At 47.5% G+C, this 22539-nt stretch overlaps 1 protein-coding gene across 1 annotated transcript in view; it reads left to right on the top strand.

Moving 5' to 3' along the window:
• The first annotated feature begins 17743 nt into the window (after positions 1-17743).
• LOC119382537 (uncharacterized) overlaps positions 17744-22539 on the top strand; it is a 60303-nt gene continuing 55507 nt past the window's right edge. Inside the window, exon 1 of the mRNA XM_037650273.1 lies at positions 17744-18004. Coding sequence (XP_037506201.1) covers positions 17960-18004 — 45 coding nt within the window. The 5' untranslated portion in view covers positions 17744-17959. The remainder of the gene's footprint in view (positions 18005-22539) is intronic.

The following is a 22539-nucleotide window of genomic DNA, read 5'->3' as shown; positions in this document are numbered from 1 at the left end:
TGAATATCACTTAGCGTAATGTGAATATCCTCCGGGGTCGACGGCTTCAATATAGTTGAATCAGAGAAATACAAATGCAACCAATATAGCGTGCTGACAGAGAAATACAAATAGTTAATCTGATATGACGCCTGTATGTAGGAATACATATTAGTGTTTATTGCCTTTTTTGTAAAATTGGATACCCATCACCACAACCACAATGACGTTGCACCACATTACGCCTGCATAGGCTGTTTTTCCAAACTAGTTTGTAGACCTGGCGTGCTTTGTGGTAGAATACTGATTGCCCCGCAGAATGCTTGGGTTCGATGTCCTGCTTGGATCCCTGATTTGTATTCTTTCCATTCGTCGGGTCAATGTGCCGATGTCGGTTTTCTTAACACTCTCGCATTGAAATTACCATGTCTGTTCTCACCGTTCCTGCGTAGATATAAACTGTCAATCACCTGTGGCGCATACCCGCTACACCACGGCCGGTGGGTAAACGGGTATGTGCCACACGTGTCTGGAGGAAAGGGTTTGACGACGCACGCGACAGGATTTTCACGTTATTCATGTCATGACCACACAGTCATATCGTCAGGTCTCTTACCCTCCCATGCTAATTTGGTTTACACCAACTAAGAAGGCGATCACGAGAGCACCAAGACGTAGGCGGCTAGATAGATAGATAGATAGATAGATAGATACGTAGATAGAAACGCTCAAAGTGCCAGAGGTTCGCTAAGAAATGCTTCGCATTTAATAAAAAAGGTGTAGTTGAGAGTGTTTGTTTTTGCTTGCCTGACGTGCATGTCATCACAAGAAACACTGTGTCGAGTTCCGTTTGCTCGTGCGTCCGCTTTTTAACTGCGTCTCTGCGTGTCACGCTATACTATATCGTACCATACTAGTTGGGCTGTTTCTTCGTAAACACGGCGTTTTGCAACCAAGCACTTAGTGGTTAATAGAAAAACAAAACTCCACTTCCTTACTTCTTTTTTCTATTAAGGGCACCCTTCAAACTCTCCCTCCACCCTCTCTTTGTCATCATAATTCCCTTTCGCGGGAAGGTTTAGAACGACACCTTCACCGACATCAGGGGCACCGTACGGTTAATAGAAAACCGTCACTTCTTTTTTCTAGGTGACCTCGGAAGGTTTAGTTCTATCTTGTACGAATGCTGAGCATTCCAACAAGTTATGTTTCATATTATCATGCAAGTGCACAGAACGTTTTATACCAGAACTCTCTTGGTTCCTCCAGAAGTGTCTTGATGATACCGGTGCATTGAGCGATCAGTGATGTTTAGTCAGTAATGCTGAATGTCACCAGTTTTTTCCCCTGTTTTTTTTTGTTGCAACATAGACTTGCCCTTAAAGCATAATATTGTGTGTAAATGTGTTTCAGATAAGCGCCGTTAGGCCGGTGTTGTGTATCAAGTGAAACAGTGCCTCGTGGAATCTGTTTTCATGTGTCCAGCGGTCATAACTGGTTGTAACTGACTGTAACCCTTGGCATGACCATATAAGATGGTATACATCTGCTTGCATATTACTAGAATAGAGCTGCACGGACACATAGCGCCCAGTGGTAAATGCGACCAGTTCCACGTTGAGATGACAGCTAAGCACGACTTCCTCCGCCCAAGTAAGGTGAGGGGAGCAGACGCACGATGGGATAAGAGCGAGTGTATGCTGCCGTATTTACTCTCATTGCATATGCTGTGTGAACTTAGTGGAATGGTAGCGTTCCACCTTTGCTCATTATAATCACCTCGGTAAGGCTGATATGACTTAAGTGGCAACATTTTATCTGCTCACGCCGCGATTCAATCCTGTGGAACGTTTATCCACCACCTTGAAAGGACACCCTTACGCGTAGCCACTGCCTGCATGCACCTCTCTGCAAGCTACCAACCACCCAGTCCCCTATTTCTTACAAACGTCTCATAAATGGGCGTGAAGTGGTCTCTTTTTTCTTGACGCTATAATTATCGCTTAGCAGGAATCATATTTACAAGGAGTGTCTGATTAGTGACTACTTTCTAACAACACAATACAGCATCGTCCTACGTGACAGGGTCTTCATAAAATATTTTCTCGCAATTCGTAAGTAAGTACGCATTCTTTCCTAACATTCTTAAATACTTGATATCGTCTATCGCTTACACTCGAAACACAATTGCTGTGCAAAAGTACGATAATGATCATCCTTACGATAATGGCATCGGCATAAGACGTGAGGTTCCGCAGTGTAGCCGGCTGCCTCGCTCAAGGAGTCTGAATTTGTCGGCTGAATATTCTGAAGAGTAGTATGCGAGAAATACGCCTACTTGTTCCCATTGCTCCATTTGTGGGCATAATAAACAACGCTTACCACCGAGGGCAATGTAGCTGCAGAAGCTTATTATTACTATTTCATATTATCAATGTAGAAAATAGCTGTTCATCGAGAATCAAAATTTAAAATTTGATTTTCTGATAGATTTGCGTAATATTCTGTATTGAAATTTAAATTGCTACACCCTTCCAAACTTCCTTCCGGGCATTTTCAGGTAGTACCGATGTCAGTACGATCGACGCCACTCCTGCTTTACTTCGCGCCTGCGCCTTAAGGAAGCTGAGGAAGGGATGTCGGTAAAGATAAATAAAAATTAATTGAAAAAAGAATCATCGCCTCCTCGTATACACCAAAAGTTTCAAGTCAAAAGTGTTGCTCTATACCGTTGTGGACAGAACGCAGACAGCATAAGCAGAGCACTTTTTTTTTTCGCTCGCATTTACTGCGCCGGTAGCCTTGGCTTTTCCCTCCCCATTGATCACTATGTACCGTATTTTGACGGCTATAAGCAGCATTCAGGAGATTCCTCCTTATCAGGACTGTGTAAGGCGCTGCTTCGTTTTGTTAGAGACATTGGACTGTAACGACCCACTGTGACTACGCACTGGTAACGTTTTTTTTTTTATTTTGTATCAGTTGGATATTGCCGTAGTCATCATGAATTTGCGGCAACTTCATAAACTCCTCGTCTCTTACACTCTCTTTCATTCTTCCACGCCCCCTTTCCCCTTTCTAAGTACAGGGCAGGAAACTGGAGATCTCCTCTGGCTGTCCTGCCTGTCTTTCCTTTGCCCTTCTCCATCTCCCATAGGTTGCTCTGTATGAGCAGTCGTTAGGAGAATGATTGATCTTCTTCTTCGTCATTTTCAGCCTATTTTATGTCCACTCAGGACGAAGGCCTCTACCCAATGATCTCCAATTTGCCCTGTCTTGTGCGTGCTGATTCCATTTTGTGCCTGCATGCGAACTTCTCAGTTCCATCGCTCCATCTAACCTTCTGCCATCCTCGTCTACGTTTCCCATCTAAATTTTTATCCATTCCGTCGCTCCAACTGTGACCATCGCTTATCTCTGCTTCGCATTACGTTAGCTGCCCAGGCATGGGCGTCGGCAGTATATTGTCTTGGGGGGGGGGGGGGGAGCGCTGGTGGGAAGAAAAGGGGGGGGGGTGCCCCTTTCGCACCCAACTGCCTACGCCCATGGGACCAGGTCCCCCTTTTTTTCTTAATAACAGCTGCAACGTCGGCGGCCCCCGTTTGTTCTCTATATAATCCACTCTGCGCTCTTCCTGTCCTGTAATGTTACGCCTATCATTTTTCGCTCAATCGCTGGTTGGTTCTCGAGTTTCTTAACTACAGCAAGGCTCGAGCTGCGTTTAACTGAGACTAAATATGTTGTTAGCGGCAGTGATGTAGTCGTCGGCTGACGTTCTTTAATGGGACGCAACTTAAGAAGACGAGAGAGACACAGGTCAGATGAACAAAGAGCGGCAGCCGATTGCCTCCGCGTCTGAAGAAATCTAGGCGATCTTCTCCGACGCCGGGGGTCACAGACCGCCTGGCTTATGAAGTCAGTCTACAGTGCGCACTCATTGGTGCAGCCTTGTGCGCATCCGCCTTTGAGGTGTAAATGCCGCTGCCGTCTAACGTTGCCCAGAGGTCAGCACACTTGTCTTGAACACTGCCACTGTAAGCAAAAAAGAGCCGAGATGGGAGTAAATGGACTTGTCCTCTAGCGCACGCCCCGATGGGGGTTTTATAAACTCCGTCCAGGGGAGTAAAAAATTTACCCCCCTTAAGGACGGAGGTTTTGGATGGACTGAGGGGAGTATTTGTTTATATCCATCGGGGAGCTTTTCCAGGTAAGTATGGGAGTAAATTTTTATAACCATCGAAAAAAAAAAAATGCTTTTCGCTGTCGCACCATGCACCAGAGAATCTTTAATTAAATTAGCATCGAAACACGCAAACTCGATCACACGTACACAAACATGCACACAACATTCGCAAAGTAATACAACACTCGCACTGACAACCGCTCGCCACCCGCGCTTCACAACCAAACTTTGGTCACCGAGTATATATAGGCACCACATCTTGACCTCCAATGTGGCTCGGATGGCACACTCCTTTTCCGCGTAATTATGCACCAAACATTCATGGCGTACGTGTATATTTGCGGTGGGCTTATAGATACTACTGAGGTACACCCGTCTTTTACTATAAACCCGCCTAACATTCAACGCCTTTTTAATTAGAGAATTTTGATTATCAGCTGGCACTCTGTCGCATGGGATGTATCCGCCTTAGCAGTACCGTGCGTGAGTCTGTAAAATGCACCTAATCGTACACGAACCACGAGCGGCCGTGCACGAACGCTTCAGCAGCACACATTCAGCAACACCGGCGAAGAACCGCGCCGCACCGCCGGTACACCGCGTTGTTGCCGACGGCGTCGCTAGGCCTCTCGCAGGAGTACGGCACGGCTATACGACGAACGGCAGCTCGCGATCACAAAATGCTTGCTGCTGTGCAGTTTTCGTCGCCGTTATTTTACACACACAATAAAAAAAACAGGTGTCCGCTATCCGCGTTAAGCTACGGAGCGATGCACTTACAACGAACGAGACGGCTCGTAGTCGTGGTTCCTGTTGCTCGCAGTGCAGCGGCGGCCGCATGTTGGTTCAATCTATCTCGTATCGGCGCTCGCCTTCTCGCTATACGTTTGACAATGGTGGTTGCATTGCACAAAGAGACAATTTAAACTTACTCATTCCAGCAGCTTTTATTTTCTGTGAAACATATTCTTTGCTTCACCGGTGGCCGGTGAACTCGCCATGGCGACCGGTGTGGCTGTGCGAGTTCGCTACGCGCCGCCGGCTTGGTACCGACGACGTAGCGAAGCCTTCTTACCGCTTAGAAGTTGCAGCCGGTGAAACATCGGTTCGGTGACACTCCGAGAAGCAAGCGTTGCCGGTGGTCGGGGCGAGCGCGTCGCCGGCGCAGCTCTCACACCGGCCGCGGCCGGCTTGATGCCGACGACGTAGCGAAGCCTACTTCTTACTGCTTCGAAGTTTTAGCCGGTGAAACTCCAGAAACAACCCGCTGACGATCGCAACAGCTTACTTTTGTTACCGATGAAATTATTCTTCGCAGTTCTTCGTAACTCGGCACGTTGAAGCGAGGTATCCGTGGCGTGTCGGAGGCTTGCACTCGTGTGCATGGGCACTGCCGCTTGACGGGAGAATAAACACGGGACAGCCAGCTCGATGTGTTCGCGGTCGGACGCTGGCGCGAGTTGAACTTGTCTCTGACCAGAACGGTTCAGTGGAGAAAATAGTCCTACACGTCTACACAAACCAACCGGCCGTTGCAAATCCTCGTTGCAAATCGTCGCTGCAAACAGATGCCCGTACACACACGCACATTCACACAGGCACGCACATCACGACCAAAAATGGTTTCTAAAACTCCCATAGGGAGTTTCTAACCACGTGACACGCACGTCACGACCAAAAATACTTTTTGAACCTCCCATAGGGAGTTTCTAACCACGTGATCTAAAACTCCGTGGGGAGTTTAACAAGGTCATGTCGTTCATAAACTCCCTCATTAAGCAAGGGGCGTTTTACGACGACATGGGCCGACTTCACCCCGCTACCACGGAGTAAATGATTGGGGCATGGGGGTTTTTAGGGGCTCATATGCTCGAAAAGCTCCCAGCTCCCATCTGGAACGGCGGGCTCCGGGCTCCCCTGACGAAGTTTGCCGATTACACCTGGCTTACTTGTAATAGCCCTAATTATAGCATGTATAGCCGCTATGGATGATTGTTTAAGTGTGGGCTGTCTCAAACTAGTTGTTATCGGTATGCAGGGTGCTGTACTGTGCTGGAACGTACCGGAGCATGCCGTTCCAGCACTACAAGTATACGCTGATCTCCGTACGCGACTATAGACAAGACTCTCGCGTTCCTATTGATCTAGCATGCGTTTATGCCCCAGCGAATTGACCGTGCAGTGGGTGAGGCAGATTACAGACAGGAAAACGCGGTGTACATACGTGCGCTTTTAGCTGTCTCGCCGTTTCAAGCATTGTTGCTGCGCTTCAATGCTTGCCACACTTCAACGTGCCGCGCTGTGCAGAATGACGACCAGTGAGTCTCTTTGTCGCCTTCGGAGGAGTCTCACAAAAGACTCCCTTCTCGGAAACTCGCTTCGTCGCCGACCACCGAACCGCGCTGGTTTTATCCACAGCGTTATACTTTTCTGTTGACAAGCTTTCATTTTCGCCTTCCTGCATGCGCATAAGTTCGTGGTCGCAACAAAACATTTCTTTTTTCTTGATAGAAACTCCTTCGGAACGGGGGCGCAGCATCAGCGGCGACGGCAGCTAGTGACAAGCACTCGATGAGGATGGAAAAACTCTATCGTGAAGCTGGTCGTAGGGCTCTTGATTTTTGACATTACGAGATATTTTAAATGTGACACATGTTACTTTATGCTTAGTTGGGTGAGCTGGTACCACCTGCTCCGGGAGCACCGGGGAAGTGCCCAGATGTAAGCAACAAAAAGTTTGCCGGATCGATCATGTCACTTGCGTGAGAATTCGGAAGCAGCCAAACGTTCGCTCAGAAGCAGTCGACAATACGGAAAATTCCCGTGCTTGTGTGTGTGCGTTTTCCTTTATATTTTTAACCCTTCTTTCTCATTCTTTTCTTTCTTACCTTTCCGTCCATCTTACCTCTTCCCCAATGCAGGGTAGCAAACCGGATATTTATCGTCTGTTTAACCTCACTGCCTTGCACTTCACATTTATCTCTCCTCTCCCTTTATAAAAAAAAAAAGTTCTGTAGGTGGGCTTTTTTGTGAGAATATTTTCCAAACCAAAATACGTTCACAGATTGTTTTTTAACGCATTTGTACAATTGGACATTGCATGGCACGGGCTTAGACCTTTCACTAGTTTTCAATGAAATCCACACGTGTCATTTGACGTCGAGTGGTACAAATGCGGCTGGAAAACGGAAACAAACCTATCGTTGCGCGTTATAGTTGTGTGTCGTCTGTGTCCCTGTGTTTTGCCGTGCTAATAAGAATCTTAACGATGAAATACCAACGAACCCATTTAGCCACCCCTGTCGCTCACAGAATGTTTTTCGCTCGCTCAGTGCGTTCCGCCTTCCACATACCAGTGAACACACACAAGCAACACGAAAGCTTTTCAAAGATTACTGCGAAAATTTTGAGCAAATCAGTAGAGTATTACTATGATAAGCTTACGTAACATTTTTGGGCAGTCGCAGTCGACGTGCGCACTAATCGAAGCTAGTCGATTAGCCTCCTAATTTCATGCGACACCCACGTGGGAAGGTATCCACTTGTGAACGACTGATGCGCTACAACATGCAAGTTTTTTGGCAGGATCAGTAATGTATAGTGTATCAGTGTCACTGCTCTGAAGCCTTTTCAGGTGTTAGCGGTAGCCCGTAAGGATGACAACGTGATATACTGAATAGATAACCAGCTTATGTGACTAAGTTTAATGTATTAGGAGTGACTGCCTTCTTTTCTCTTTCTCATTTTTAGCCGACGTTTTCTGCTGCACTGATTTCCCTGGAAAACAGCCTCATTTCTCTTCCGCTCTCTTGTACTCCCGTATTTAATTGATAATTGTTGGTGAGGTTTGTAAAAAAATAATTTTTGTTCCATCTGGCCTGTAGGCATGCAACCAAAAGATCGCAGCTAAGTACTGCGTTGCGTAACATAATTCTGCCGCACTAAAGGCGTAACCGTATCGAAAATAAGTGATCTTACGCGTTTCTTTTCCTTCTTTCTTTTTTGGCAGAAAAAAACGGTGACGCTGAAGACGCGAATAACGCTGAAAGGCTCGTTAAACGTGCCCGTGTTTGCACGGGGAAAGAAATATCACTCACTCACTCACTCACTCACTCACTCACTCACTCACTCACTCACTCACTCACTCACTCACTCACTCACTCACTCACTCACTCACTCACTCACTCACTCACTAACATCTGTAAAATCAATCAATCAATCAATCAATCAATCAATCAATCAATCAATCAATCAATCAATCAATCAATCAATCAATCAATCAATCAATCAATCAATCAATCAATCAATCAATCAATCAATCGCAGTGATATTGTCGTTCACAATACGTTCTAAGAAAACCTTGAGAAACGCTCGTACGCGCACAAAGCTAAGCACTTTGAGTTAAGCACGGTTACACGTAGCGAAGAGCACTGACAGGCGCATTGAAGGGAAGTTGACCAAACGGCCACGGGATAGAGCTAACCGCGGTATTTGTCATTTTGTGCAAACGAATAAACCGATGCAGCTTTGTCGAACCTCCATGGGCAGCTCTGCTGGGATTCGATCAGCATTTAAGCTAAGAGGATGGTCGGGAAGCGCGGTTATCGACCACTCGCCGCAAAGGGATCTGGATTGCTTCAGCGACACACTAGATCAATGCGCGTCCTGCTTAGCATACGGCGATCCCCCAGACCGGCATATCTGTGCATTCATTTACTTGGACCCCCAGCAGTAGTGGGACGAGCGACGCTGCTCGAACCTCGTCAGGGCATTATCGAAACGGCGCGCGACGCGGTTGGAAAGAATGCGGGAGGTAATTGTTTTCCAGCTGAAGTCGTTGAGAGGCTTGCCGTTGTTGTGTAGCAGCCCTTGAACGGATTTAATATACTGTGGTACTTAATATACAGTTCGCGATTGCACTGCACAACGATCACCGATGGTTTCCCTTTGATAAAATTGCTAAGGCGGGTTCTTTAAACGATTGTTTGCTTCGCACTGTCGGCGTATGCTTCTCGGAAACGCGGATGCACGTATGCACTGAAATTGTGAAGAGAGTTGTAAGTATTGTGACTCAGAGGCATGAAACAAAGAACAAAGTGCCAAAGAGTCGTCGTCTTAAGAAATCTATTGCCTTCAGTAGTTTTCAGTTACTAAATAATCAGCCACACACGACTAAATAAGAGAAATAAACAAATGATTGGCTGGAAAATGATTTGAAAGCTGCCTGAGACACCAGGGGCGTAGCCAGAAATTTTTTTCGGCGGGGGGGGGGGGGGGGGGTTCGACCATACTTTACGTATGTTCGTGCGTGCGTTTGTATGTGTACGTGCATATATACGCAAGCAAAACTGAAAATTTTCGGGGGGGTTTGAACCCCCCCCCCCCCTTGGCTACGCCCCTGTGAGACACACATTTGCGCAGATTAGATAGATAGATAGATAGATAGATAGATAGATAGATAGATAGATAGATAGATAGATAGATAGATAGATAGATAGATAGATAGATAGATAGATAGATAGATAGATAGATAGATAGATAGATAGATAGATAGATAGATAGATAGATAGATAGATAGATAGATAGATAGATAGATAGATAGATAGATAGATAGATAGATAGATAGATAGATAGATAGATAGATAGATAGAATTGCGTTTTTCCCCCTCATGATATAATTAAGTTTCTTTGCAACTTACACCTGTCGCATTCTTCTACTTTTATGTTTTTTTTTTTTAAGAATGATCGCTACATAAGGCATGAACAACAACAATGAAGTCCTCTATATTGTCAAGTTGTTAGGACTGTGATGAACCTAACGCAGTACTTAGTATGAGCTCATTATTTCGGCAGTATTGCTTCAGGGAAAAGAAAAGCGAGCAGCGCTAAGATCACTATATATAAATAGCGGCGATCGCCGTCGTCGAATCAAAACCTTTCTCTCCAAGGGTCGCGATGATGGGTGTCTCCGTTGCATCTATAGTTGCCCGACAGCCACACCATCCGTCATTCTTTTACAGACATACGGTATCCATTTACCATGTTGCGCCACCGTGAGCAGAAACGAAGACGGCAGAGTGCCACAGCGGTTCACAGCTGTGGTTGTGTGGCACACGAACACACACACACACACACACACACACACAACACACACACACACACACACACCACACACACACACACACACACACACCACACACCACACACACACACACACACACACACACACACGCACGCACGCACGCACACACACACACACACGCACGCACGCACGCACGCACACACACACACACACACACGCTTACATCTCGACTCGTACGCACGCACGCCCATGCACATGCACACGCACACACAGTCGCAACAAGCCTCGCGCGCATTGCTGGCGGCGCCGAACAGGCATTGTTAGCACCTGGGCACCAAGTCCATCAATCGTCGCCCCAGGGACGCCTCTTGAAGACGTCTTCGCGGCCAACGGCAACGCGGAAAAAAGGAGGCCGACTAAAAAGAACAGGGAGCCCACGTGGTCCACGCCTCGAGGGGATTGCTGTCGCTCGCGGCGGGGGGACTGCAGTGCCGGTCGTGCAGCAACCCTGTGTGTCGTAAAACGGGGCGAGCGTATCGTCGCGCTGCTCCTTCTCCATCCGCACTGGAATGTCGTCTCTTGTACATTTCTGCAACGGCATGCGCCCGTGTTTCCAGATGCTCCCGTGAGGTGCGGCCTCTATTCGCACGCGTCCCATTCAGCGAACGACGCCCACGGTGCGACGCCGGTCTTCAGATTCCAAGCGCTCGTGCGACGGCTTGGCTGGCAATGGAGGCCACGTCTGCTCCTTGGGCTGACGGCGAGAGATCGTAGGTCGCGTAGAGCGCGCTTCGCATGGTGATTTGGCTAGCGAAGGTGCAGCGAAGGCGCCGCCAGTGTTTTCGTGTGTTCTGTGCTACCACGAGAAACCGCTTGCGCAACGTGAACCATGATTCGACAAGGGCGGTTAATCGTGTCACACCGGGACTGAGAAATTGCCTGTACTAATGAATTAATTGGCTTACGCATGTCATGAACAAGTCTATCGTGTTCTATTTGATCTAAATTGTTTCCAATAATAACATTACTTGTCTGGTTTTTGGCTTTTCGCAAGTACGAAGTCCCATGGAGTCTTTGAAAGACGGCTTTGAAAGATGAAGAATTGCACCCAGGCTTCGCCAAATTAGGTCTGGTAAAGCCCGCAAGGTGTGGGAATGTCTGTTTTTTTTTTCTTTTTGAAAGTAAAGCTTTCCAGTTGACGGCAAATTCGTCTTGGTCCGGAATAGTGGTTCTTGTAGCTTCGTTCTACAAACGAGTAAAGAAATTCTTTTTTCTTTCACAAACATGGTTGTACAGAGGGATCAAAGAGAGGGCGAAAAGAGGCGACACAATTTTTTGAGCGTGTATTTTTCACAGGACAACAATTCAACGTGCATATTTCGCAGAAAAAATATCAGAAAGTTGATTTAATGAGTCATTCGCTTAAACTCATCACACCGTACATGATCAGCGCTTTTTTTCTTTTCCCAGAAAAGCATCTCACTTTAATCCTTGATCGAGGGAAGGACAATATGAATTTTCAATTTCAAAGTAAAACGGGTGTGTGCAAAATGACAAACAGGGACACGGTAAGACGAACACGGGCGAGCGCAAACTTTCGACTGTTTGTCATTTTGCGCATACCTGTTTTACTTTGAAGTATGAACCAAATCGCCCAGCTACAAGTTTTATTCAATCTTCAACTGCACATGTAATTTTTATTCTTCTCATCTTCTTTAAGACTCCCGTTTCATATATATTTTTTTTATTTTGGTAGCTGGCTATTTATCTACACAATATCGTTCTCAAATATGGAATCTACTTTGTCACGAACAAATTAATATGCTCAAGCACTATTCATCTGTCCACCGCTCATGCACTGTCTCATGTTAATTCCCACTAAGGCATACAAAAGAAAGAAAGAAAGAAAGAAAGAAAGAAAGAAAGAAAGAAAGAAAGAAAGAAAGAAAGAAAGAAAGAAAGAAAGAAAGAAAGAAAGAAAGAAAGAAAGAAAGAAAGAAAGAAAGAAAGAAAGAAAGAAAGAAAGAAAGAAAGAAAGAAAGAAAGAAAGAAATATAGGAAAGGCCCTGGCATCCCACATCAGTGTTGTCTTGGAGCCATAAGGAACCTCTTATTCACCCTCTGCTGACTTCCGAGTTATTTCCACCATTTTATGACCTCTATATAGTTTGCGGCAGCGCGATATATTAGATGGATATGCTTTAAATAACGACTTCCAGTCTTATTGCACGTGAGGCTGGCACAGACTAAGCGCGTGACCCGTGTACATGACTGAATCGACGCATTTAACAATGTATGGCGGGAAAGCTCTGGAGAATTCTCAGAAACAAGCCACCCAAGCTGCAGTGCTCGATGTTCAAGGTTTGCCGAGTTTTCCGCGCTGCCACGGTAGGCGACGGCTCGCTCTTTACCACTCGTCCTCCCCATCTGCGGCTTTGCCATTGACGAAGCGGCTTCGGAATGTCGCCCACCGCTTCTACACCGCAAGCTGCCACGCGCACGCGCGCACTTCAGATAGCTCCTCAGACACACACGCACGCACGCATGCCCGTGCGTACGCGCAAACGGCGCGCAGATGCCCCGGTGTGCAGCGGGCAACTTCTCTCTTCATTCATCTGTGGCGTCATGCGCAGCGCAAGTTGCGAAAAAAAAATAATAGTAACAAGGGGGCGAGCGCTGAGAGAATGATAGCGAGGAATATGAAGGAGGGCGAAGGGAGGCAGCGATGACTGTGTTTCTGCTTCTTCTGCGGAGAGCAACGCGCGGATGGGAAGAAGCCGAGGAGACCGGAAGTGCCCGCTTCCGCCGGCTTCCGACGCCTGCTGCCGTGTGCTGAACCGAAGTCGCGAGCGGCTGCGTGGCCTCGAAGCGCGGCTGCTGGCTGCGCTTCGCTGCCCCCCTCATTCGTAGCGGGGCTCTTTTTTTCATCTCGGGCCCGAGCCTTTTCGGTGGTGCGAACCCCCCGGGCGCAACCCCCCCCCTCCCCCTCCTCTCGCTTGTGGGGCTGGTGGCGGTTCGCCCCCCTCGCGGGACCAGCTGCCGCCGCCGTGGTGGCGTCATAATGGCGACGCGTGCGCGAGCGCGTGCGCCTTCGAGTTAAAAGCGAGGAAGGGCGCTGCTTCACGGAGAGGTATTATTATAACGGCGGCAGAGAGGGGGGCTGGAAACCGGCGCTCTTCTTTTGCACCGTTACCGCGCGTGCTCGGGCGAAAGCTGCTTGCCGCCCGACAAAGAAGGCGTATTCCCCCTTCCTTTGTTTGTCTATTATTATTTTTTTCCGACAGGCTGGTGTGTCCTTTGTGGGTTTGGTGAAGCGATGGGAGTTCGCGTGCGCGTTGCCGACAACAACACCGCGAGATCACGGGGAGCCATCAACCGGGGTTTCGAACCCTCAAGCCCCTCCACAATGCCTCTCCTCCTGGAACTCAAAGAGCCCGCCGATGCGTCCTTTCTACGCGCGGTCCGTCCCGAACGCGCGCTTGGTGGCCTCGTATGGCGCGTCGTGTCCTGGCATGCCCGCTCAATGGTTCGTGCGTGCGATTTGGTCGCGTTCTCGAGCTTTTACGCGGCCTTTGGCTAGCACTCTACAGTGGTAAGAACTCTATCCCTCCGTGGCCTGCCATCGACTGCTCAGTTTGAGGATGTGAATCACTTGCTGATTCAGAAGAGTTACGCTTGTTGTAGTTTCCCGGTGGACACAAAGAAGCCGACGCATGCAACACGACTGAAAACCTGACCAGACTGCTGCACAGAAATGACCCGCCGCGGTCGCCTATCCGTTATGGTGCTCGACTGCTGACCCGAAGGTCGCGGGATCGTATCCCGGCTACGGCGGCCGCATTATCGCCTATGGCGTCCCTCGTAATGATGTTGTGGTTTTTGGACGTAAAACTCCAACAATGATTAATATGTTCCACAGATTGCGGTGACCTTAAATACTAAAGAATTAAACGTTCCCAGGGAGTACACCGCAGCAATCAGCGCAGCATATGGGGACGCGTTGCGGATTTCTCGACAGTCCGTGAGAGTCGTAAAATGCTTAATCGTGCGCAGTGTTTCTTCTTCTGTCGCTTTTCTGATCTAATTTATCCTATTTAACGAATTCTCGTAGCAACCTGCTATAGCTTTTCATTTTAAAGAGCCGAAAGAGTCGATCAAATGTAAAGGCTTGAAATCTCAACCAGCGCCGGGTTCTGTTCAGGCGTGGGTCGTTCACGGCTGGGATCCGGAGTTCGCCCTATAGATTCATGAACCAAATATTCCTGAGAGTCCGCCGCATATACGGTATCAAGAACTTCATGCTTATGAAGTTCTACGCTCAGATATGAGGCTCACAGCGACACTGTATTGTACGGAAGCTAGAAATGGAGCATTGTTTGCATAAGCGCTGAGCTTAACTTAAACCTATCAAATACTTATAGGCTCGGAAAGGGCGGGAACAAAAAGTGGGCAAGCAGGTGCGGAACATCTCAGTCAATAACAATGCCAAGAAATAACACTCTAGAAGACGAACATAAGAACACCCGTTAATGAATGTAGGAAATACAGACTTACAGTTCCTGTTTCTTTTTGTTTCTTTTTAAGTAAAGTGCTATGTCGGCTTTCCTGCAAAGCAGCTGAGTCGCCTGTTGCAGTACCCAGCTCGTGAGACCACCAGCCCTGCGAGCCATATGCATCGACCTTTTCGGCGAATGCATCGAAAAGCGCCAACTTACAGTATATATTGCCAATAAAACTGTGCTTAGATGCACCGCGCAAGTTAACGGCAGTGAAGCAGCGCGGGTAAGAGAGATTGCTGTTGGCTAAAGAGCGGTTGCAACCTACACTTATAGATACTTTGGTTGCGTAATCATGCGCTACATTACTGCACGGATTTCAAGTAGGACTAGGCCCCCGGCCAATCGCACGCTTCCCCTGTAACTTGTGTGTGTGCAGAGTGCGGAAATCATTTCGTGGATTAATTGGCATTCGCTTTCCTCAGCGCTTTAAGTCTTTAAGTGTGCGGCGCGTTCGCTAATACCTTTGTGCTATTGCGTCATCGTTACCTTATAGATATGGACTAGCCGAGAATATGTAAACCTCGACCTCTCCACAGCAAGCCAGCTAGAACAGAACTGTTATCTCTGCTATAAATAAAATAAATAAATAAATAAATAAATAAATAAATACAAACAACTAAGCGTGCACACTAAGATGCCTTTGTAGAGTCGTCCATTGCTTCCTCAAATCGCAAGACTTGCCTTGCAGCACGAAACTGCATGCGTGCAACCCGCAGTGCCCGTATTTAACCATACCGTATTAACAATGCGTCAGGCCTGAAATGAGACGGTATAAATAACCACGACTCTTCAACCAAGCGGCTGAGGTACCGCTGCTTACATCAAGAACTAGGTTATGTCGTCACACCCGCGTTTTTAACAAACTCCTCCGCTTGATTGTTTGCCAGAGTCCGGGTGTTATATTAAACGCATCATAATGAAGGGAGTCGTCGCCGCATTCTTGTGAGACTGCGCGACTACGGTGCCCGTGTCTTTCCTTTGTTGTTATTATTTTTCTTTTGCCCCGTCTGGTCCGCGTTCCCGCTTCGCTTGAGGGCCGAGAGAGCGCCGAGTAGCGTGTAATCCCTGGTGTGACGTATATTCATTCTAGCCGGGACACTATGAGAGCCGGCGAGCTCATCATTTTCTTGCTTTTGCGGAGACTGCACCTCTCTGAATAATTAATGAGAGAGGCTCCAGAAGCGGCGTCGCTTAGTCTTAAAGAAAGGGGCCACCGCCCGGAAATCTCGGAAACAAGAAGCTTGAGGGCATAAGGCTCAGATACGCGTTAGAAAGTAAATTAACGCGTAACAGCAGCAGCAACGGAGGAGCGATAAAACGCACACCGTAAAAAACAAACACGCGTATGCATTCACCCCCGCACACACTTACACACACAGAGGCGTACACCATGGCGATAAAAGTTTACGGGACATGGACTCGATGGCAAATGTAAATTTCTACTTTGATATCGCTTATAATTCAATGGATAACTGCTTAGGCCACAACAGCTGCCAGCAGCTGAAAATTATAACTAGAGGCTACGTTCCCAGGCCAAACAACCACTCAGCCTTTTCGGAAATCTCGTGTTCCACAAACTTTCGTTACGAGGCATACACAACAACAAACGTAAGCAGCATGTACCGATCACCTTGTATATTGAGCGGCAAATAGCCTATAGACAAAGAAGGTGGCAAATGTTATTAGGGATGTACAAAAAAAAAAAAAAGAACTTAGCGCAACTTCTGTGATCGCTGAAGTATTGAGAACGATAGTTTTTTAATGTGCAGTTCGTGACGATTACTGGCGTCCTTTACTCGGTGCACTCTGTTGCATATCATAAATGGTTTCTTGGTTTAGTAGAAAGAGACTTAAAGGCCAAACAACAAAACACAAAAAAGAATAAAACGATATCAATCCGGCAGATGCGACTCATTGCGGGAATCGATGTCATGCGAAGCAGCCATCGAGGAGCTTGTTATGCGGCATTGTTTGGCATTGAGCCAAGCGGAGGCGTATCGACGTCTCTGTGTAAATAGTAGTTGTGGTATGCGTGCGCTTACCAGGCACGTCGGCTACGTGTACTGTGACTCCTGAAGGGTAGCTTATGGCCCAAAGTGACGTCGGCAGTCACGGTAGAGCACAGGCGCCTGTTTCATCGAAAAGGAATGCACACTACGTTGCGCTGATGTTCACGTCTTAAACAGAGCAGAATTTGCGCCTTATCATTACTTATCTTTCTTGAGGATGTTACTGTGCAGGAATAAACACGACATAGATAGATAGATAGATAGATAGATAGATAGATAGATAGATAGATAGATAGATAGATAGATAGATAGATAGATAGATAGATAGATAGATAGATAGATAGATAGATAGATAGATAGATAGATAGATAGATAGATAGATAGATAGATAGATAGATAGATTCTAAATGCACCCTCTTCGCCAAAGCAAGTCGTGGTTCTTCCAAGACTCCAGAATTCTTTTTTATATTAAAGCTTATTTTGCTGTGTCCTTCAAAATACATGTGACACTAAATATTTTTTCGCAATAGAAGCAATCTACTGCGAAAGTAAAGGCATGAAATAATAAAAAAAAAATCAAATCAACGAGTCGAGCACAGGTGCCGAGAGTTGGGGACAACGTCGAATAAAAACAGCAACAACGGATTGGGCGCGATTTATCGGAACGAAAGCGAGAGCATTGAAAAAAAAAAAGGAAGAAAAATAAGAAGGCAACCGAACACAATCGGCCTGTTCACAGCCGTACCGTGTCCTCACAATTTCGTGTATTGCCCGAACGTGAACCATAGATGCGGCAAAATCCGGGGAGAGGGTCACCAGATGGCGCTTCCATAGGCGCTAAAAAGAAAAAGAAAAACCTGCACATTAAAAGCGGAGCGGCCCGATTGGCGGAGCCACGTGTCCTCCTCCTCCGTCGAGTGGAGAGGGGGCGTCGCGTGCCGGTCGCGCGCGCGATCTTTCACAAAGAGCGGCAGCTGACGCGCGCCGAGCCACAAGTCGAGTTGTGAACGTGCGTTCGCCGAAAACCGCATGAATCCGCGCAGCCGCTACAGTACCGGTGTCAGTCGCGCTGCTTGCCGAAGTTCATTGCTTGGTGCGGTGTTGACAGGCTTGCGGACGGCGAGCCGCCCCTTGGAGTTACTCAGTCATGAATGAGCCGGTTAAGAAGAGCTACCTGCCCGTCGTGCATAAGGTGAGTTGTGTACAAGTCGCGTTCTATCGCCAACTTTGTCACTGGAGCTGCATTGGTTACTAGTACTGACTAAAACACGAGAGTCAGCACAGTATGCGAAACGATGGGTCACTCGTTGGGTGAGTTCCAACAGTTAGGTGAGTTCCAAGTGGAATAACTCTGAATGAAGTTAATTGTGCGCATCATTGCGCTTTACTTCTGAAATCGCGTTTTCAATAATAGTGTATTACAGTATTTGGTAAAGGCTGAAGATCATCTTAAACGTCCGTCCCAAGGTGTAAGCGAAATGTTTGAAATTGAGCACAAATAGTAGTTCTTTTCTCGTGTTTATACTTAGCTGCAAATGTTCTTTTCGTGTTGTCTTTCACATTGCGGTTGAAGATTGTCGTTGGCTGTTATAGACGTGGAAACAAGTGGTGTGACATGTACAACTGAGATATGGAGACTCCACGGCATTCTCGATATCTGCTATATTACCTACTCAAACGATCTAGCATAGGAGTTCACAATGACTTGTGCGCGTCCCCTCACAAAAAAAAAAAAAAAAAGAAAGACTTGTACACACGATGCCGACATTTACGGGAATCCTTTGATGTTATGCTCGAATACGCACAATGTACCAAACTCGATCGTCCGAGAATTCATGCTGTACACAAGAGACGAAGAATCCTTGAACGCGTGGTGTCGCTGGGGCCGACGTTTCGGCAAGTCTTCGTCGAGGCAGCAGAAGCTTCATTTGCTGCCTTGAAGTAGACGTTGGCTCCAGCGACACCTCCACGTTCAAGGATTCTTCATCTTTTCAAGCACTCTTCTTCGCCTGAACTTCTGCTGCACAGAAGCAGCTTACAAATCCAGCAATGTTTAATACGTATAATGCGAAACTTCATCTCGAGATAGCCCGAACGGTAACTGAGAAAGTACGAGTGTTTGGACTCGGTATCCATCAATATAGATCCTGTGCCTCACGGCGGCGTTAGGCCTTCAGGGTTCAGACAGTCCACATTGGGTGCGCATTATTGCGCCAAGCTTGGTCCGGTAAAAAGGAGACTGGCCACATTGGTCCAACCGTGCATTATGCTATAGCAAGCGCGTTCTTGCTGCTCGGAAGGGAGCAAATGCGCGAGTCATGAACTGGATCGTTATGAAAGCTCTCGCAACGCATCCACCTCGAACCACCACTCAAATTTCGCAGCTCAGCTCACTGTTGTTTGGTGACTCAGCGAGAGAGAGGGCCGCGATTCCTAATTAAAACGTTTTGCGATGGTCGTAAAATTAGATCATATCAATGAAGACTACGTAACAAAGTGACCACTTGCTTCCATAGTGTTGCTTTTATTTTGCAGCCAACTGCACAATAAAATACTCAGAGTACGGCGTTCATCCGGCACCAGTGATGGTGCACCACACGGGTACGATGACCGTCCGTATATTTATTGCCTGTGCTTTGCTTCGAATCCCCGGGACTAAGCGAAAAATCAACTTTGGGCAGATAGAGGTCACATCTGTCAAGGATTAACTTCATTTTTAATAATTTTTAATCGTGTCTGTGTCAGCCGCTCGGCGGAGGTCACTCGGAGACGTATTTGACGAGTAGCGCAGAGAATCCTTGCAAAAATATACGACATCGTAATATTACGGGTTGAACCCGTGTACAGTACACGTTATAGGTCAGAGGCAAGAAAAGCTAAGGCCGACGCGTGCCCCGGGGAAATCATCGCGAACAAAGCGACAAGTCACATTACTGCGACGTTGCGCTCTCTAACGAGTGCTTTCGGCTTCTGCGGTGGCTTCTGTCGCAGTGGAGGATTTAGCGTGGCGTATTGTGGCTTTGTATTGTTTAAACAAGAGGCTTACACTCTATACATGTGAGCTTTACAGTAAGAGCCGCAAGCTGAGTCTACGAGTTGTGCACGCTTGCCATCACTTCGCTTGTGCGTGCCCTCCTGGGGCACATCACTCCGCACTATAATGAATGCACGGGATGTGCAGCGTTGAACTTATCGCCGCGCTACTTTATTGTGATTATAAAAAAAGAAGAAGACAGGCCTTTCATACAGGGCCTGCTGCACCCCCCTGTACGCGCAATCTTCCTTTGTTTTTATAATGCAGTTCTTAGCTGACAAAATGTTCATTTTGTGCCACTACTTACACGTTTACCAATAACGCAATGACGTACCTAGTAGTTATGGGCGTATAAGAAATAGTGGGTGGTCAGGGGGCGGCGAGAGTTCTCCCGGGGCGCTTAATGGTGTAAGACCGGCCTAGCTCATGTATTTTAATTGCTGCATTGCAAATGACGACGAAGCGAAAGGGAATCAGCATTATGACTACAAGTTTCCCACGCTGCTTCGGTTCCTTTGTGGGCAGTAGTGTTTTGCAGCAAGACAAACGCTAATCTCGAAGCAGAAGTATCTTGCGGCGCACAGATAGTACTTCGCAACATAGTAGCAATACAATGCAACCTACTGAGAAGAAGATTGCTTTCGCCTTTCACCTGTCTTAGGCAAGTGCATAAGGTAGTGTGTGACAGTTTTCATTAGAGGCTCTGCGTATCTCCCTTTGTCGCTCAGGGAAACGACGTGTGCGTTAGCAGTAAGCAGTTGTGGGCGGTTGATAAGACCGCCGCTGACCCCAATAATAACTAAAGCCCTCCGTATTTACCCAGCCTAGACGTCACTTGCACGACAACAGTGGAGGCGTCTTTCTTCTTCTTTGTTTTTATTGGTCTCGCTGTGGTTGTGACCCGGGGGCTGCGGTCCGCTAACGACGTCCCGGTGCTGACCTGTCGGTCGGTCACTCGGAAACAAGCAGACCATTCCGAACAGCATGGCGCACTTTCTGGGTCGCTCGCGCGGTACAGGCGCGTGGTTCCCTGCGAGCAGAGCTTGCCCTGCCTCTCACAAATCAGCGCGGCCGAAACACGGTGCACTGAACGTGACAGCCCCTGTCCTAGCTGGGCTACAGGGGAGGCCTCGGTGGCGCTCGGGTTTTCGCAAATGCGTGCAGCTCTGTGGGAACCATGGAGTCTTAACTGTGGTACGGCAGCGTCGAATAGCGCTCTAATTCGACGTAACTCCTCGCGCATCAGCCAAACAGGCGAGAAACTTGTGCAGACACTTCCTATTTTACGGCGACAGCCTGACGTGTCTTTCGTCCCGATTTTGAACAGTCTTCCGAAAATGTCACGTTTGTAATTGTCACCTTTCTCTGTACGCATGTCTAAAACATAAAAAAAAGTATTTGATATGACATTACAGGGAGGAGAACATTAGTACTGGTACAAGAAAAAAAAAATCTGGCAAGAAATTATAATAAAACATCAGAGATGGCATCCATAAAGCGACCTAGCCTGTTCAATGTTTGCATACATCGTATACAATGCACAGGAACTATCACTTGAGCTTTCGTTATCGCCGTGCCGCTGAAAGTTTACCGATAACAACGGCATGATGCAAACTTTTGACGTTGTTGTGCACTTGCAGCTTTCGGTAAAAATGTGCCTCTAAAACTTCTTTGCTTTCTAGAATCGACGGGGAGGGGGGGGGGGGGGGGGGGGAGGGCGGTTGTGAAATCCGCCAGGCCATTGACAAGTTCACTTAAGTGTGTATACAGATCGCCGTCTTTATGGTCATCATCATCACTGACTTCTTTGTTTTGTGCCCTTTGAGACAGCAGCAACTCGGCGCGAATGCATGGGTCTAAACCAATAACCGCGGGCTCGTGGCTTGAGCCTTAGCTTCTGCTGTGCTGCACTGTTTTAGCGAGACGCGCGGCAACAGCCGGTGCTCGGGGTCGGCGCTGCGGTTCGCGTCACACACCGAGTCACGTCGGACCGCTCGGCGCGCAACGCGCTGCTTAATTGCTCTGGCATCTACGCGCCTCCTGCCACGTCGCATCCAGGCCTCACCTTCGGTGGGTCGAACGGCTGTCGGCTTTAAATTTACCGGTCGCCCTTGCCATTAGTAGTTTTCTGGCGTTGCCCTAAAAGTGATTTGTACTCGCTGAAACAAGTGCGCCTGCTTTCTTGATTACTGCGTATTTGTACGTATATCGTATAGTAGCGTGCATGACACGTAGCTTCTATACCGTCAAAGGCGGTTATGTGTTTTCTTTTGGCTTGAATTTTGTCGGAATACTCCTCTAACTTAACCTCTTTAGCGGCCCTCCGACCCACGCAAATAAGATTTGGACTCGTGTACATTTCTCAGACTGCGTTGTCGGCTTGTAAACATAAGAATAAACGATAGAAGCTGGGGTGCAATAAAATAAAACGCTTTGTAATCTGTTCTTTTTGTGAGCTTGCGTCACACGACATTTCGCGTCACACGAGTGCTGCAAGCTATAAAAGAACGAGATGGAACCTTGATTGCACAATCCTGCATGCTCCATGGCCGGCGAGTAAGCTTTGCATTTCAGCGTGCAGCGAGATGTCGGCTGCGACACCGCGAACTTAATTTTGCCGCCTGTGGGGCTTGGACGCAGGATAAACTTGGCAAAAAACAGCGCAAGACTGAGACAGGGCACAAGACGAACAA

The sequence above is a fragment of the Rhipicephalus sanguineus genome, chromosome 2 (assembly GCF_013339695.2).
Source record: "Rhipicephalus sanguineus isolate Rsan-2018 chromosome 2, BIME_Rsan_1.4, whole genome shotgun sequence".
NCBI lineage: Eukaryota > Metazoa > Arthropoda > Arachnida > Ixodida > Ixodidae > Rhipicephalus > Rhipicephalus sanguineus.
Note: the sequence above shows the minus strand (reverse complement) of the source record. Positions and strands in the feature narration are given on the sequence as shown.